The 17797-nt window shown below is 35.6% G+C and overlaps 1 protein-coding gene across 6 annotated transcripts in view; it reads left to right on the top strand.

Moving 5' to 3' along the window:
- HIPK3 (homeodomain interacting protein kinase 3) overlaps nt 1-17113 on the top strand; it is a 92223-nt gene extending 75110 nt beyond the window's left edge. For 3 of the 6 annotated variants that reach the window (XM_038563067.1, XM_038563069.1, XM_038563070.1), the window contains exons 4-17: nt 211-330; nt 957-1043; nt 1786-1970; nt 3249-3408; nt 3789-3912; nt 7964-8085; nt 8344-8471; nt 8574-8735; nt 8892-8954; nt 9234-9530; nt 9832-9972; nt 11649-11884; nt 12178-12305; nt 13192-17113. In XM_038563067.1, coding sequence (XP_038418995.1) covers nt 211-330; nt 957-1043; nt 1786-1970; nt 3249-3408; nt 3789-3912; nt 7964-8085; nt 8344-8471; nt 8574-8735; nt 8892-8954; nt 9234-9530; nt 9832-9972; nt 11649-11884; nt 12178-12305; nt 13192-13668 — 2430 coding nt within the window. In that variant the 3' untranslated portion in view covers nt 13669-17113. The remainder of the gene's footprint in view (nt 1-210; nt 331-956; nt 1044-1785; nt 1971-3248; nt 3409-3788; nt 3913-7963; nt 8086-8343; nt 8472-8573; nt 8736-8891; nt 8955-9233; nt 9531-9831; nt 9973-11648; nt 11885-12177; nt 12306-13191) is intronic. The other 3 variants (XM_038563068.1, XM_038563071.1, XM_038563072.1) reach the window with 3 other exon arrangements.
- Nucleotides 17114-17797: the final 684 nt, after the last annotated feature.

Below are 17797 nucleotides of genomic sequence, written 5' to 3'. Positions count from 1 at the left end.
TCTTTCTGTAAGTGTGTATTCATTATGGTACTTAGAGCCCTGTATTAAAATTGTTACTTGTATGTTCCCACTAGACTGAATTTCTTGAGGGCATAGACTATGTCATTTAATTCTTGACATAACATCTAGCTCAGTGTGTGATATAGAATAAGTGTTCAATTAGTATCTATACATGAAAAAATTAACTCTTTATTATAAATTATTTTTCAGATTCGATATATTTCTCAGACTCAAGGTTTACCAGGAGAACAGTTGTTAAATGTGGGCACAAAATCCACAAGATTTTTTTGCAGAGAAACAGAGATTTCTCATTCTGGTTGGAGATTAAAGGTAATTCATGAAAAAAAATTAGAAAAACATTTTTTCTAAGATGCCTCGTGTGGACAATATTCTCCATGCCTATTTTTATTTTACTATATTTCTTCTTTTGAATTTTCATTTTTGACCCCTCCCTTCTTTTTCTAATGGGAAAACAAAACCCTTCCCTGAATAATTTAGCTCATTCTTTAACCTGGCAACATAATTACTAACTCCTCTTAAATAGTTTTTAAAATTTTATATATGTAATTATTTTTGTGTTGTGCGTTTCATCTTCTCTACCCAGTTTCCCATTATTAAGCTTTATAGGACAGGGACTAAATTTCACCATTTACTTAATAACCCAAGTACCTAATTTTTTTTTCTAGGCTTTTTGAGGAATTAGTAGATCATCTCATTGATTAGCTTTATAACCAGTTAATTATACACACACACACACACACACACACAACCCCTGAACCAAACTCTTCTCATTTTTTGTACTTTTAAAAAGTACATTTTTGATAGTTATTCTTTTGAAATTCCTTACTTTAGAATATTCAGTGTATTTGACTAAATGTACCAGAACTAAAGGAATAAAGAATTTCCAAATGGTGGATAATAATATATTATTTTCTGTTTTTGATATATCCAATAAGACACTAGAAGAACATGAAGCAGAGACAGGAATGAAGTCTAAAGAAGCCAGAAAGTACATATTCAACAGTCTGGATGATATAGTGCATGTAAGTATCACAGTCACGCTTGTTATCTTGTATGCTTATGGTATGGACTTGAAAATGCCGAGGGTGCCACCACATGTTAATCATCTTCTAAATGACTATAGAGTGCTTGCTGGATTTAAGCTTTTCCAACAAAACTGATTCTAATATTTCAGCCTCTGAGGAACTAAATTGCATTTGTCTTTATGAAGTATTTAATTTGTACCGTCCCTATGCTTTAGTAAAAAGTGTTTTCTTTAAGAGGGGAAAATCCTAGCTATCCAAATTTCTTTTCCTTATATTTTGTCAGAAATGGGTATTTGTTAAAAATTTTTCCCCTTGCTTTGAATCTTAGTTGGTACCTTGAAACATTTTGTGAATTTGTTAAACTCAGTTATTCACTCTTGTTTCAAAATAAGTGTAGTTCTCTGTTCTTTCCTATGTTGAGGCATTTTTTTTATTATTTATATATTTTTTTAATTCTTTTTTTTTAAGATTTATTTATTTATGATAGACATAGAGAGAGAGAGAGAAAGAGAGAGAGGCAGAGACACAGGAGGAGGGAGAAGCAGGCTCCATGCTGGGATGCTGGGAACCTGATGTGGGACTCGATCCCGGGACTCCAGGATCACGCCCTGGGCCAAAGGCAGGCGCCAAACCGCTAAGCCACCCAGGGATCCCCTATTTTTTTTTTAAACTGTGAATCTTTAACATATATTTCCTTCTGTGGCTTATTTTTCTGACAACTTGAAATTTGATTTTGTAGGTGAACACAGTGATGGATTTGGAAGGAAGTGATCTTTTGGCTGAGAAAGCTGATAGAAGAGAATTTGTTAGTCTTTTGAAGAAAATGTTGCTGATTGATGCAGATTTAAGAATTACTCCAGCTGAGACTCTGAACCATCCTTTTGTTAATATGAAACATCTTCTAGACTTCCCTCATAGCAACCAGTATGTTACTTTATAATCTTTTAAAAATGATCTAGAGAAATAATACTAAGAGTCTATAGAAAATTAGTGTGTTAAAGAGATGCTTCAATATATTTATTCAGTGTAAAGTAAACTGGGTCAAAAGAGGTCAAGCTAACTTGGTCAAATTCACATAGGCTAGTAATAGTACCAGAATATAAATCTGAGTTGCATTCTTTTTTTTTTTTTTTTTTTATGATAGTCACACACACACAGAGAGAGAGAGGCAGAGACACAGGCAGAGGGAGAAGCAGGCTCCATGCACCGGGAGCCCGACATGGGATTCGATCCCGGGTCTCCAGGATCGCGCCCTGGGCCAAAGGCAGGCGCCAAACCGCTGCGCCACCCAGGGATCCCCTGAGTTGCATTCTAATGTTCTTTTCCCAAAATACTGTACTGAAATGACTGAGTGATTTTGTTTTTATAGGACATTCTTACCATAAAGCTAGGCATATATATATATAAATAAAAGAAAGTGTTAACAGTTTTCCACTCTTTTTTGAGCCCTGCAAACTCTCTTTAATTTCTTCCCATACCATTTGCTTTCCCTGCCCACAGCTTCTTTGTGTTGTGGAAGGAAAGGAAGGTTTTTATGGGTTAGTGGAGAAAAATATTTGTTGAAAGTGAGAAGGTCTTATCACAGTTACCTTAGACAAATCTTATGGATTCTTTGAGCCCCACACCTTTTCTTTTAATATTTTAAATATTTAAAAATATTTTAATGTATTAATATAACTTAATATTATTTAATGACTGATACTAATATTTTCAGATGACTGAAGAAAGTATAGGGACATACCAGTTTACATTGTGGATTATCCTTAAAATTGGTATTTTTATAAATCTCAACTATTCTCCCCACCCCCCTCCCCAATACTTAAAAATATACAATGATTTCCATATTATAAGCACTTTGAAATAACACGATAACTGTATACTTTATACCAGTAGTTTAGGAATGTAGAGATCTAGAAATTTAGGAAAAATTATTTAGGGCAGGGGTCAAAATAATAGTGTACTAGTCAAAAAATGCTTACTATTGCTTAGTATACTTTCTACTAGGTCTTAGAAAATATTGCAGATATAAGACATACTTTCACTTGCTTTAAAATTCAATCTTTTGTAGGTTTTTCTGGTAGAAGTAGTATTGGAAATATGCAGATTAAACTCAAATCAGAATTTTTTTCTTTTGGAAATTTAAATTTTAAACTGCTCTAAACATTTAGATAATATTACAATTACCTTTCCCTTATTTTGCAGTGTAAAGTCCTGTTTTCATATTATGGATATTTGTAAGTCCCACCCAAATTCATGTGACACAAATAATCATAATAAAACTTCACTTTTAAGACCAGTTGCTTCAGGCAATACTGCTAATCTGACAGCAAATTTTACTAAAATTGGCACATTAAGAAATCAGGTAAGAACTTAAAGTATTTAATAATTTATACTTTTTTTTATAATTGCTCATTTTGCTTTTGTGGTGTCAGCAGTTAGAAGTCACATGCTGGTGAGGGTCTCATTGTGGTTATCTTGTGAAATTTTCAGATATTTCAGAGTAACAATTGGAGCATATCTGCTGAAGTTCATTTATTTCCTATCACCTATTACTGTGTCAGTATCCTCTACCTGCCTTTTTTGTGCAGCAGTTCAACGAAAAGTAGAGTAAAATCTGTTCCTAGGTCTATTTTTATCATAGAATTATGTTTTTAAGAAGTATATTTGAATTGTATTTGTAAAGCATGCGTGTAACAGTTAGAAGGCTGCTTAGGGTAATGCCACCTGTGCTGGTCCTTTCAGGCATTAACCACGTCTGCTCATTCAGTGGTGCACCATGGAATTCCTCTGCAGGCTGGAACTGCTCATTTTGGTTGTGGTGATGCTTTTCAGCAGACTCTGATTATCTGTCCCCCAGCTATTCAAGGTACTCTTTGATTTACATTACACTTTGAATTTAGGCATACATTATTTTCAAACAAATTTAGGCATCTATTAATTAAATATGTTGCATAGTTTTTGATACATTTAGCACTACTTTTGAATTTAATTTAAGATGGCCGGTAGCCCTTAGACCAGTGGCACTCCTCCCTTGACTGGAGCTCCCCGTAAATAATCATCACCAACAAAATAGGTCATATGATAATTATATTTCCTGTAGAGCCTAGCACGATGAAACACCGTAGTGGAAATTAACGAGCTTGGAAAGCTGTGGGTTGTCCATTTGTGGTTATCACAGCCCCAGAGGTTTAGATAAGTACCTTTTTATCTGCCCTTTCTTACTAGACAGTAAAGTGACTTGAGAACTTTTGGTCAAAGGAATTCCATCCCCAAATCTTAGTCTTGTTCTTTGCTCATACTTTGGGTTTCAAAAAGAGAGAGATCGATTTTGACTAATTTAAATTATGTCCCTTATCTATCTATCTATCTATCTATCTATCTATCTATCTATCTATTAAAGATTTTATTTATTTATTCATGAGCGACACACAGAGAGAGGCAGAGACACAGGCAGAGGGAGAAGCAGGCTCCATGCAGGGAGCCTGACGTGGGACTCGATCCCGGTTCTCCAGGATCACACCCTGGGCTGATGGCGGCGCTAAACCGCTGAGCCACACGGGCTGCCCAGAGTATGTCCCTTTTTTAGATAAAAAGCAAATCAAAGCCTCAAGTGAGACGAGCGGCAGAATGTCTTGGAAGACACTGTAAATTCTCGAACCAGGGAATTTGTTAGTGGTCCTGAAAGGACAGTAGCAGGAAATGTTCCAGCTGGAACAAGAATAAAATGTGATTTTCCAGATCTTTCCCTAGCATTTTGTCCCTCTAGGCTTTAATCTGGTTCCATCTTAAAGCAAGAGGTTCATCAGCACGGAATCCCCCAGTGACCCCAAAGCATGGCTGACGTGCACTACTTGGTAGTGAGTGGGAGACCTTTTACTTCTACCAAATACTTGAGTGCCCAACACTGGTGCTTTTTTATTTTTAAATCAGTTATCATGTAAGTGGGGTCTTGACTGATGCATTTTCACTTGGATGACTTTTTACTCTGTACTAATAAATAGATTAAGTTCTTTTATGTTTAAGTAGGCTCCATGCCCAACGTGGAGCCCAGTAGGGGCTTGACCTCATGACCCTGAGATGAAGACTTGAGCTGAGACCAGGAGTCAGATATGTAACCCACTGAGCCACCCAGGCTCTCCAGATTCTGAAGTTCTAATAATTTTCCCCTGTGTGCCATAGTCAGCTTGAGGGTCACTCATCTACGGTGTGGGGTATCTCATCAGGATTTAGAATGGCAGCTCTTTTTTCAGAGCTTGCCCTCTGTTTTTAGCAAAATTTAAGGGGCTTGTGAGACACATTTCTAAACACAGGCATCATTCTTAAAACATTCAATGTGGTGTCTGACAAATCTTTTATCTTTGAATGTACCTATAATTAATAAAAGATTAGTATCCTTTCTATACATGTGCCAACAGCTATATGAGTCGTTCATAATAAGGATAACAGAGGAAAAGAGATCCTCTCAAACTCACTAACCTTAATTTTAAATGTCCAGAACAATATTTTGGAATTAGAATTAACAGTAAGACAAAGCAAAATACTTATTAGATTATGTAACAGGTACAGTTGTAGCAGGACATGTAGGCTCTATGAATATGTTGATTTGTTGTTTCTTGTCTTAGTATATAGTATCTGCTTAAAAATGAAAGCTTTCTCTCTAATCTGCATTAGTATTTCTGTAGAAAATCCCAATTTGATCTTTTTACCACTTTCCCTCATAATGTGCCACCACTCCATTCTGAAGAAACATTTTATTTTATTTAAAGATTTATTTATTTATTCAGAGAGAGCTAGGGAGAGGCAGAGACACAGGCAGAGGGAGAAGCAGGCTCCATGCAGGAAGCCCGACGCGGGACTCGATCCCGGATCCCCAGGATCACACCCCGGGCTTCAGGTGGTGCTAAACTGCTGCGCCACCGGGGCTGCCCTGAAGAAACATTTTAAATGCTTGTTGGGCAGCTGTTGGGTGGCAGTTATGGCACTGCTACAGTCTGTATTTTTAAATAAATTTTATGTCTATTCCACTTCACTTTACATTTTTTATTTTGGGTTATAGTGTCTAGGTTCATCATGAATTTCATATATTTTCCGTATTACACATAATACACATAGGTATAGATATATAGGTACTATATCCATAACTTTATACCTTTTTAAGGTTGAGAAAGACTTAGCCAAGCTTTTATTTAACAGATTTGAGTATATATTAAACAAGCATTTAACATTATTTGGCAGTCTGAAGAGCTACTTATTCATCCCCTCTGGATGAAAACTATTTTAGAATCAAATACATTCCAACAAAATTCTCCGGTTGTACTAGAACAACCTTTTAAGCTTTTGTGCCCTGCTGTGCAGGTATTAAAGCAAATCTGATCAAACAATGGTGACGTTTTTAGCTAGCCTAATAACTCCGTAGAAAATTTGAATCTTCACCAACATTGAATTTGATAAAAATAATTTAGACCTCATGAGGAGAGAAGATAATAGGAGAATTCTTCTCATTATAAGGCATCAATTAGGAGGAGAATTTAAGGGCAACACAATTTTTGTTGGGATTTGAGAATTTGCTCTGTCCTTTCATCCTTGTCAAAATGAATTCTGCTTTTTTTCTCTGATGAGATGGTCTATTGCTGCCATATATCTACACCGCCTGAGTGTGCTTATATTCCATTTCTTGGAGAATTTGCCAATCAAAACATGATTTTTTGGAAAGGTAAGAAGGTTAGTCTTAAAAAAATTATCCATAGGTCTTTGTTAAACTTAATCCCTTTTTAGGTGGAGCTCGAGGGTAGAATGCCCTGATAGTAGGATAAAACCCTCTATGAAGAAAAATAAACACAAATTAACATTCTCTTCAGGATTAATACTTATATTTGTGCAATGAAAGTATAAGGTTATTTTTCAATAGTAAAAGAAAACAATTGTAATATTCTTCTCCTATGGTTGATCAGAAACACCTAAGATCACTTAACAGGATTAACATGACTGGCAGGCCTGCTTTCTAATTTTCCTAGTGGGTAAGCAAAGTGAAACATGTTTGTCCTGGAGTTCTAGCAGCTTTCTACTAGGAATACTAGTAGAGTAAGCTTCATTGGTCAGAGCTTAGCTGTATCATCATATTAGGCATAATAAGTTGTTTTTGTTTTTCCTTTGGAAGTTGGAATGAGTGTGTCATCCCTGAATTTTCTTGAATCATGTAAACCATCACCATGGCCATTGAAGTGTGAAGTTATAACATTCCCCCTTTGGTGCCAAGAGTGTAAGATCCTGTTAGTTTTTTGTTTTTTTTTTTTTTTTTTATCCTCTTAGTTTTTAAGAAGAGAATACTAAGCACAGATAACTTTATATGAAATGATGAACATTTACCTACTAGAAGATCAGGATGTTGGGCTAGAGTCACTTTTCCATGTCTTTTTTCATAGTGACAAAACTATTTGAAAAGGAAATAAAGCTAGAATAGCAAACTTTAAAAGGAATGGGAAGTTTCAAGACAAATAAATGATTCAACATGGTGGTATGCATTTTGAAGCAGCAGCAGGAGTTAGCTTTATATCAATTTTTGGAATGATGTACCAAGTGTAGATAGAAAGAACCTCACTTTCCTAATAGATTGTGCTTTGTTAGTGTCATGAACATTTTTATGTAGAAGATGGTTTTAAAATCCTAATCAGAATTTTGGCAATTCTTATAAATTAACAGTTTTTTTTTAATGTAAGATTTTATTTATTTGACAGAGGGGGAGCGGCAGGCAGGCACCCTACTGAACAAGGAGGTCGATGCGAGTCTTGATTCCTGCCAAAGGCGGATACTTAACCTTAGACTGAGCCACCAAGGCACCCTGAATTTTAAAAGAGCTTTGTAAGTTAACTCAGAAATAGTTTTGATTTAAGAACCTTTTTTTTTTTACTTTTTCACAGGTATTCCTGCAACACATGGTAAACCCACTAGTTATTCAATAAGAGTAGATAATACAGTTCCACTTGTAACACAGGCCCCAGCTGTACAGCCACTACAGATCCGACCAGGAGTTCTTTCTCAGGTTGGTAATAAAAAATTATTTTTGCATATGTGCTGTCCTCCTTATACTCCAGTAAGGGCACTGATCCACATGATCAAAAGCCTGTGCTGTTGAGAAATAGTAAAAATGATCTGGATGGGAATTCGATCTTTGTAGTTATTGGCCTTAAGTTTTACATAGTTATTAATGATTGTTTACTTTAATATATTTTTGATCTTAAGGTGTAGTAATGATGAATTACTTGTAACTTAACTAGCTTTTCTTTTGCTTTTGTGGTAGCAGACGTGGTCTGGCAGGACACAGCAGATGCTCGTACCTGCCTGGCAGCAGGTAACACCCATGGCTCCTGCTACTACTGCATTAACTTCTGAGGGGGTGGCTGGTTCACAAAGGCTTGGAGACTGGGGGTAAGTTAAAAACAAAAATACTTGTTTGTGAAGTTTGCAAAGTAGATCTTGGTTTAGAAGGGATTCAGTTTTTTTTTTTTCCCCCCTAAACTTTCTCCCTAGGAAAATGATTTCACACAGTAATCATTATAGCTCAGTGATGCCACAACCTCTTCTAACCAATCAGATAACTTTATCAGCCCCGCAGCCAATTAGTGTGGGCATTGCACATGTCGTCTGGCCTCAGCCTGCCACTGCAAAGAAAAATAAACTGTGCCAGAACAGGTTGGTATCAATGTTTTAACTTTCCTCTTCATTTTGAAAAATAATCTTTAAAGTAAATTTTGCATGTACACTAAAGGGTCACTCTGTTTTATTCAAAATGACCTCTTTGATAGCTTTGTTACAAACACTAAGCCAGCTCCCTTCTCAATTTCTCAGAGGTATTTTGGTAAAACTAATGGAATGGGAGCCAGGAAGAGAGGAAATAAATGCTTTCAGTTGGTAAGATTGTCTTTATTGCCCTTTTGATTTGTTATCTACATATAATTTTAGACATTCAGATATCACATTTAACCGAAAAATGACCAATTTTAATGTATGTAACTGCAATCTACACTGATATTTCTAGAGATATTTATGAAATGATCTATATGTTAGCATATGATATACATGATCTTGAACAAATGAAGCTTCGTGTTGTTGATTTTAACTAGGTATCTTAGGAAAATGTTAGGTACATGTTTTGATTATAGAAATGACACATTATTCCTTTAATTACAGGAGTAATTCGTTGCAGAATACGAATGTCCCTCATTCAACATTTATTTCTCCAAAGATAGTAAATGGGAAAGATGTCGAGGAAGTACGTTGTGTAGAAACACAGGACAATCATAACTCAGAAGGAGGGGCAAGAGATTGTTGTGAAACATCTGTCCAGCAGGACTCTGATTCATCAGTTTCAGACAAACAGCGGCAAACCATCATCATTGCTGACTCCCCAAGCCCTGCAGTGAGTGTGATTACTATTAGCAGTGACACGGATGAGGAGGAGACGTCGCAGAGACACTCACTCAGAGAGTAAGTGCCAAAAGCAGTTCCTTGTGTTTATACTGTATCGTTAAATAGTGATGGCGCCCTCTGGTGTGGTGAGAAAAAAACTTTCTGGGACTTAACCCCTGGTCTCTGTGTCCTTTGGAGTAAACATCCTGAATAGCAATTAACATGATGATTATCGCATTTCTTCTGTATTAGTAAGCTTTTAGTTTTTTTGTCAATGTAGGTCACTCTGAACTGCTTCCCAGCCTTCATTAAATAAATAATGTAAATTTTGGCTACTTCTCATTTTTGACCCTTGTTTTTCCCATCCCTCTTTCACTAGATGTAAAGATAGTTTGGATTGTGAAGCTTGCCAGAGCACTTTGAATATAGATCGGATGTGTTCATTAAGTAGTCCTGATAGTACTCTGAGCACCAGCTCCTCAGGGCAGTCCAGCCCATCCCCTTGCAAGAGACCGAACAGGTAAAGGACTTTCAGTGGTAGTATGCCATAAATATTAGGTCTACTAAAAAGCCTGTGATTTCTTTTATTGGTTATGTTAATAAGTACTGTCAGCTTACCACAGTGGCTTCTCTTCTTGGACACAATTTAACAAAATCGCTTTTTTTAAGAAACTTGGTTTTAAGTAATATTTTTTGTTTGTAGAACACATCTTAAGTAGGAAAATTGAGGTTCTAATAAATGATGTTTAAAGAAGCATTTGTTTTTGAAAGGCTAGAAAAAGCCATGTCAACTTCTCCGTAGACTAGAATTATTACTTAAATTTAGAATAAGAACATATAGCAAAATAAACATTTAAGCAGAATAAAAGAGGAATTTTTTGCATAATAAAGTAGTAAAACCTACTGTCAGTAAAGTATCCAATATGATTTTTTTCTCTCATTGGTGATTGATTTGCATGGTTTTATCCTTATTTCCTTTCCTACTCTTTTTTTTTTTTTTTTTTTTGGCCAGGGACATGCATTGCCACTAAAGTAGTGAGCCTTTCCTCACCAGCATGATATACCAACACATTAAAAGATAAGCCATGAAAATCTCAGTGAAACATGTTTGATCTCAATTTTTAGAAATTCTTTTTTTAGTGGAAACAAAAATTGAAAAACCTTTAAGTCTTAATTTTGTATATTTGTTTTCTCTTTTTTTCTTAGTCAGGAAACATGGTATTGAATACTTTGGAAGATGTAAAGAAGTTTTAACATGTCTTTTTGCAAATTGCTTATAATATGGTTTGGCAGTTTATATATGTGACTAAATATATATATATATATATATATATATATATAAATTTTATAGATAGATAGATAAAAAGAGATGCTTCAAATTGTTAAGTATGAAATGAATGACTAAAACAGACCATAAGTCAGTGACACCTGGATGGCTCAGTGGTTGATCACACTCCTTTGACTCAGAGTGTGATCCTGGAGTCCGGGGATCAAGTCCCGCATCAGGCTCCCTGCGTGGAGCCTGTCTCTCCTCCCTCTGCCTATGTCTATGCCTCTCTCTTTGTGTGTCTGTCATGAATAAATAAATAAAATCTTAAAAAACAAAAAAAAAGAGACTATAAGTGCTGTAGGAATTCCAAGAGGGGAGAGATTATCATAGTCTGAGGGAGCCAGGAAGAGAAGGGAAATACGGGATTCTGGGTAGGCCCTTGGAGAGATGGGAAGGACCTTTCAGATAGCTGCTTAGTTAAAAGGACCCCAATTACCACTACAGGTACGAATCCTAACATTAGAATTTAGACTGAAATATCCAGGTCTCACGTGATTCTATGTTTTTTACATTTTGTTTAAATTATCCAGAATAGTGCATGTTTTATAGTCTCTTGATGAGATTCTCAGGAATTTATGAAGTAGAATTTTATGAACTAATAATCAAGTGGAAAAGGCAAGGAGAGAAAATGTAAGTGCCAGAATGATGTACCTAAACAGGATAGAATTAGGGTTAACAGTCTGAGTAGAGAACTAATACGAGTGTTTAGAAAGTCTATGAAAAAAAAATGTTATTGGGCAGGGTAGCAGTTATAATTGATACGAATAATTGAATATGATTCTCATTAATTTACTAGAGCCTGGATAGTACTTAACTTTAGATGTAATGTTGAAAAACATATTCTTCATAAAAATACTTTGTTGTAGTATGTCAGATGAAGAACAGGAAAGTGGCTGTGATACTGTGGATGGCTCTCCAACATCAGACTCTTCCGGACATGACAGTCCCTTTGCAGAGAGCAGCTTTGTGGAGGACGCTCACCAAAACACAGAACTGGTAACCTCTGCCAACACAGAAACCAAACCAGCTGTTTGTACTGTTGTGGTGCCACCAATGGGACTAGAGAATGGATTAAATGCCGATGAGCATATGTCAAACACAGGTAAACTGAGTCTGCCCTATTTCCCTGATTATCCCTTTAAAAATTCTTAATTTGGGAACCTTAGAGAACAACATTGCCACAGTCATCTCTGAATTTCCAATTAATCTTGCCAAATCTGTCACAGAAAGGAAATCTTTTCTATTATCATTTAGTGCTGAAAACCATGAGATATCTTTTCTGTATTTAATTTTAAGGTTGTCAGATCAGTACAGTGTAAAATATCTGAAGACCTTTCTAACTTTAATATAAGAAGGGGAAGAGCATCAGTTGTCTAATGTTTTATTCGTTGCCAGATTCTATATGCCAGCCATTGATAAAAGGCCGATCCGCTCCCGGGAGATTAAACCAGCCTTCCACGGTGGGTAATCGTCAGCAGAAACTGACATCAGCATTCCAGCAGCAGCATTTGAACTTCAGTCAGGTATGTTTGTGAAGCTGTTAGAGTCTTTGGGTTCAAAATGAGCAGCGTTTCATTTGGAGGGAAAGAAAGATTCTGAAACTACACAGTCTTGAAAAATGTATGCCTTTTCATCATCCCATGTGACTAAAGAGAAATTGGCCTCATAATAGGATAATGAGGCAGATTATCCATAGAACCTGAATTCTTCAGAAAGATTAGGCTTCTAGATTCTCTTAAACAATTTTTTTCGTGTGTCTTTTATTTTAGACCCTTCCACTCAGAATGCACACTAAAGGATTGATGGCTGCGTCTGTTGTGTTAGTTGTGGTTACAGTCCTATCTTATTGAGTAATTTCCACCTGGTCAGTGCTATGCTCAGCAGTTGTGTTTCACTTTGGGAAAGAAAAGATAATAGGTTTTGGAATCAGACCCGTGTTCAAATCCTGGCTTTACCAGGTAGTATGTATATTACGTTGGCCAGGTCTCTTCTACAAATGTGGAACACAGTTAATGGGAATAATAACAGAGGGTCATTTTGGAATTAAGTAATGTCAGATATGTACTATATTAGCCATACATAAAATAAGTGTTCCACGAGTGGTAGTGATTAGTAGTGATGGGAAGATGATAGTGATACTGCTAGCAGTAGTAGTGGCAATGCTAATATTATCACAACAGATAGCAATAAATATTAAAATGTTTAATATTAATAAGTATAATATTAAAATGTTTAATATTAATATGTATAAATTGATATTTTACTCTTCTCTGTGCTTAGTAGAAGTGGAGACCTGAGCGATCCTCTGTGGATTATCACTTACAGAGTGTCTTGTAATTTCCCTTTCTTCCTTGCTTTTTAACTGATAAAATATATATTCTGTCTTTTTTTGTTTGCGTTTTTGGATAGGTTCAGCACTTTGGATCTGGGCATCAAGAGTGGAATGGAAACTTCGGACATCGAAGGCAGCAAGCTTATATACCTACTAGTGTTACCAGTAATCCATTCACTCTTTCCCATGGAAGTCCCAATCACACAGCCGTGCATGCCCATCTGGCTGGAAGTGCGCATCTTGGAGGACAGCCTACTCTACTTCCATACCCATCATCAGCTACCCTCAGTAGTGCTGCACCAGTGGCCCACCTCTTAGCCTCTCCATGTACCTCAAGACCTATGTTACAGCATCCAACTTACAATATCTCTCATCCCAGTGGCATAGTTCACCAAGTCCCAGTGGGCATAAATCCCCGTCTGTTACCATCCCCAACCATTCATCAGACTCAGTACAAACCAATCTTCCCACCACATTCTTACATTGCAGCATCACCTGCATATACTGGATTTCCATTGAGTCCAACAAAACTCAGCCAGTATCCATATATGTGAAAACTCAAAGAGTATATTGAGGAAGCTCAATGATATAAACATTTGATTAAAAATAAAAACATGGTATTTAATAAATATTAGCCATGGCACAAGAAAATTATTTTTGAATCATGTAGACTTGGGTGCAATTTAAACAACTTTGAGCTTTAAAAAAAATTCACTTTTAATGTGTTTTGCACATTTGGTATAACTTGTCTTTGGTCATGTTATCTTCTTATGTAGTAACTCTAGACAGGTGACTTATGGGAGCAGAAGTCCAGTTTTGCTCCTGCTATTTTTTATAAAATTGCCTTCTAACTAGTGCAAGACACATCCACATTTGGGAAGCCATTCTGTGTACAGACTTAGAGCAACAGATGCACATACGTCAGAATTACAGCATACAAGTGAATTGTATTATCTGTGTCTTAGTGTATAAATGTTGGGTCACTTACCTAAGAAATTGAGCTATCGTTCTTTACATTTGCATGTGTCTTTGCATGGGCAAAATGTTGCCTAGACTTTGCTCTTAAATGTTGTTCCAATAATCTCAGCTGCATTGTAAACCGTTCCCACACATAGTGCCTTAAATATTTGAGGTTGTTAATGTTATTACCTATATATAAATGTTGAGGACTGCAGCACTTAAAATTCAGATCTACTCTTTAGTTTTCTTTTGATAGAGTAATGTTCATTTTGAGTTTTGTGTGGTATGATTTCAGGTCGTAGCTGTTTTTTCCTTACTAAGAGGGCAGCATGTTTGCTATAGCTGAATTCTGCTGTCTGATTTTTCAGAATGATCTAGCTTCAAGAAAAGCAAGCAGTTAGTAGTGCTTAAGAAAAATTGATTCAGTATCTAATGGATAGTTGATATCTGTCACAACACAGCATTTTATATACTGTTAAGTGAAACTGCAATACAATCTTAAGTTTATTTTGGGAGTGTTTGCTGTATAATTGGATTTAATAAAATGTTTAGAGGTGCAGTAGGCATGACTTTGAGTAGGTAATGAAAGAAAATGCAAAATGCTCATTGATTCATGATGTGGTTTCATCTTAGCTTGGGCAAACCATGCAGTATTTAATAAATAGTAGCAGAATATTTACTATTGAAGCTTGAAAAGATGTGAGTTCTTTGTGTGCAATTTTTCATTTATGCATGTGAGAGGGTTTTTTTTAAAAATATTTTTACATTGTAGTACTTGTTTTGCTTGTTGGTGGTGTTTGCTTATTTAATACATTCCGTCAGGGACAGAAATTACATGCTTTTTCTTTCCTAGGAAGTGTGTCTTGGGTTTTTTCCCTTTTTTTCCTTCTTTTTTTGGTGATGGTGGTGGTTATGTTTAAATGAAGTTGCTTTTACAGCACCAAAGACTTAATCATCCATTTCCTATATAAAAGGTAGCTACTTTTTTGCATAGACCTCAAGTATATTGTAGTGTAGAGGTGGAACTTAAGGAAAGGTATTAAACAGGCTGTGTTTTAGCTTATGGGCAAGTAATAAATTGTATCATTTATCTTGAATGTATCATAGATAAGCTGCTATATAACGATTGCCACTTCAGATAGCTGTGAAATTAGGTGATTAACTAGTTGTTATTTAGCCTTCTAATTTCTGTATAAGTCTAATTACATGAAATAGAAGTTGGGGTTTGATTTTTTACTTTGCTTTTCTGTTTGGAGTGTCATTGTAACTACTGTATTGTAAATGATGGAAAATAATTGCATATGTTATTTTGGGGTGTGTTATTTGCATCAGTATTTTATCTCTATTAATGTTTGTGCTCATCACTGCATATAAAAAACTTGGATTTATCAATGTAACTTAATTTTTTATTTTCATACTGGCATTGTAGACACTTGAGAAAGCTGTATCTTGCAGGCTTGACTTAACTTTTTTTTTCCTTAAAAATCTGGAATATAATCTTACAGCATTTACTGGAATAAACAGTACAAAGCATTTGAGTATAAAACTCTCCAAATGTTTTGGATTTACAGCATTTCTTTGATAAATGAATTGCATACCACTAGTACAGCTCTAATGCAGCGTTGACAATAAGCTAATAATGGATAAACTTTTCTTTACTCCATTAACACAAGCAGTGTTTTATTTAATAATCATCAATGAAATAAATGTGCCTGAAATTGATTTTAAAAATTACAGTATTAGATCATAAAATAAAAACCAGCAGTACATTTTTAGTCACACTGAAAATGAAGGACTTAATTTTCCCCACAAGTTTCAGTGTTTTTAGTAATCAATTCTATGCATTTTATATAAATAGAAATATATATACATATATATATTACACAGAAAAAAACGAGTAGCCTAAGATTAATTTAAAAGATTATTTACAGATGGCAAATTTATGGAGTCACTATTTAAGTAAACTTGCTGCCCTCCACAGCTTATTAATTTTATTTATATGGTCCAGCAGATCACTGGTATCTGCTCACTCAGAAAAGAATCAATGCTGGCAGCGGATGTTTCAGAAACACCAAGTGCAAAGGATCGATTTCTGTTTGTATGACAGGTACAAAACTGGCGCAGTTTTATTGTCATTCAGGGCCACGTTTACTACCCTGAAATGTCGTATTTTCTGTATTTCAGTACCAAGACTCAGATGGTCTTGTTAAATGGATAGTAAATGTTTTCATAATAGTAAAGTTTGATAAAGGCATACCCTAGTTGAGTACATTGCTCTTAACTGATTCCAATCATGGGCTTTTAGATGTGTTTTAAAAATTAAAAATGTCAATCCTGCTAACATCTAAATTTAACATTGACGAGAGAATTTGGATTTATACCCTCTTTAAAACCATTTTACCAGTTTTCTTTGGTTTTACTGCTTTCTTAAATAAAACACTGCATGACTTCCAAGTTGCATATTTGCATACTATTTTAATTTGCAAATTATTGTGTTTTTTCTTTTAACCAAATACCCTGATATTTACTTTTCTTTTCCTTCAGGGTGTTTAAATATGTTACTGTAGTAGCAAAGCCTTTTCACTTTTTTGAATCTCTACTACTAATTTTAATCTTGATTTGTGTTAAGTAAAAGTTAAATCATACACTGCAAGGTGTAGGAAGATTTGTTTTAATGAACCCAATGATAGATTTGATTACTAAGTTTGAACTGTTAACTGTTTAACAATTTTAGACTTGTGGCTTTCTTTCTTTGGTTTGTTTTTGCTTTTACTTCTATGCTACACTAGTTTGCCATGTAGCAATTGCACTGTGCAATATTACAATAAGGACTGGGAAAATTTTTATGGATGTAATGTCTATTACGGTTTGCGCTAGTATTTCTCTCTAGTTCTCAGTGATTTAAATGTGACCAAGCCTTCTGTACTTTGTCACAAAAAGCGGGTTTTCCAGGTGACTATTTTGGTGAGTGTCAAAATAAGAATTTATGGTGTATTACTGTCGATTCACTTTGAATTAAAATATATATATTGCAGCAAACAGCTTGTTGACTTTTTTTCTACCCCAGTACTGCTTACAAGGGAGGGAAGGAAGGAGGTTAGTAACACTTAGTACATAACTTACACCATCTCATTTAATTCTCAAAACCACTGTGAGATGGCATTATTATCTTCCCCATTGTATAAATGAAGAAATAGGTTCAAAATATTTAGGTAAGTTGTCCAGAGTCCCAGCGCTGAGTGGTGAATCTGATCTACGAACCAGGCTGTCTAACCATAACTAATCTACTTTCCACCAGTTCTTTTTGTTTTGTTTTGTTTTGTTTTGTTTTAAATATTTATTTGAGAGAGTGTGCGTGTGAGGGGGGACAGGCAGAGGGACAGTCTCCAGCAGATTCCCTGCTAGGCATGGAGCTAGATGTGGAGCTCGCTGAGCCACCCAGGCGACCCTCCTTTAAAACCGAGGCCTGAGGCAGTGTTCCAGAAGGACTGCACCCACAAGATAACCAGGGCCTTTCACTTGAATATTGTTTCCTTGACTATTTTTTGAGGCAAATATTTCTGTTGAATATGCATGAATAAAGAGTATGGAATTCACATGTATTGTTAAGAAGAAAAAAACATGAGACTTCAAGCGGGCACCTGAGTGGCTCAGTGGATTAAGCATCTGACTCTTGATTTCAACTAAGGTCGTGATTTCAGGGTCGTAAGATCAAGCCCCACG

The sequence above is a fragment of the Canis lupus genome, chromosome 18 (genome assembly GCF_011100685.1).
Source record: "Canis lupus familiaris isolate Mischka breed German Shepherd chromosome 18, alternate assembly UU_Cfam_GSD_1.0, whole genome shotgun sequence".
Lineage (NCBI taxonomy): Eukaryota > Metazoa > Chordata > Mammalia > Carnivora > Canidae > Canis > Canis lupus.
This window is presented reverse-complemented; position numbering and strand designations above follow the sequence as displayed.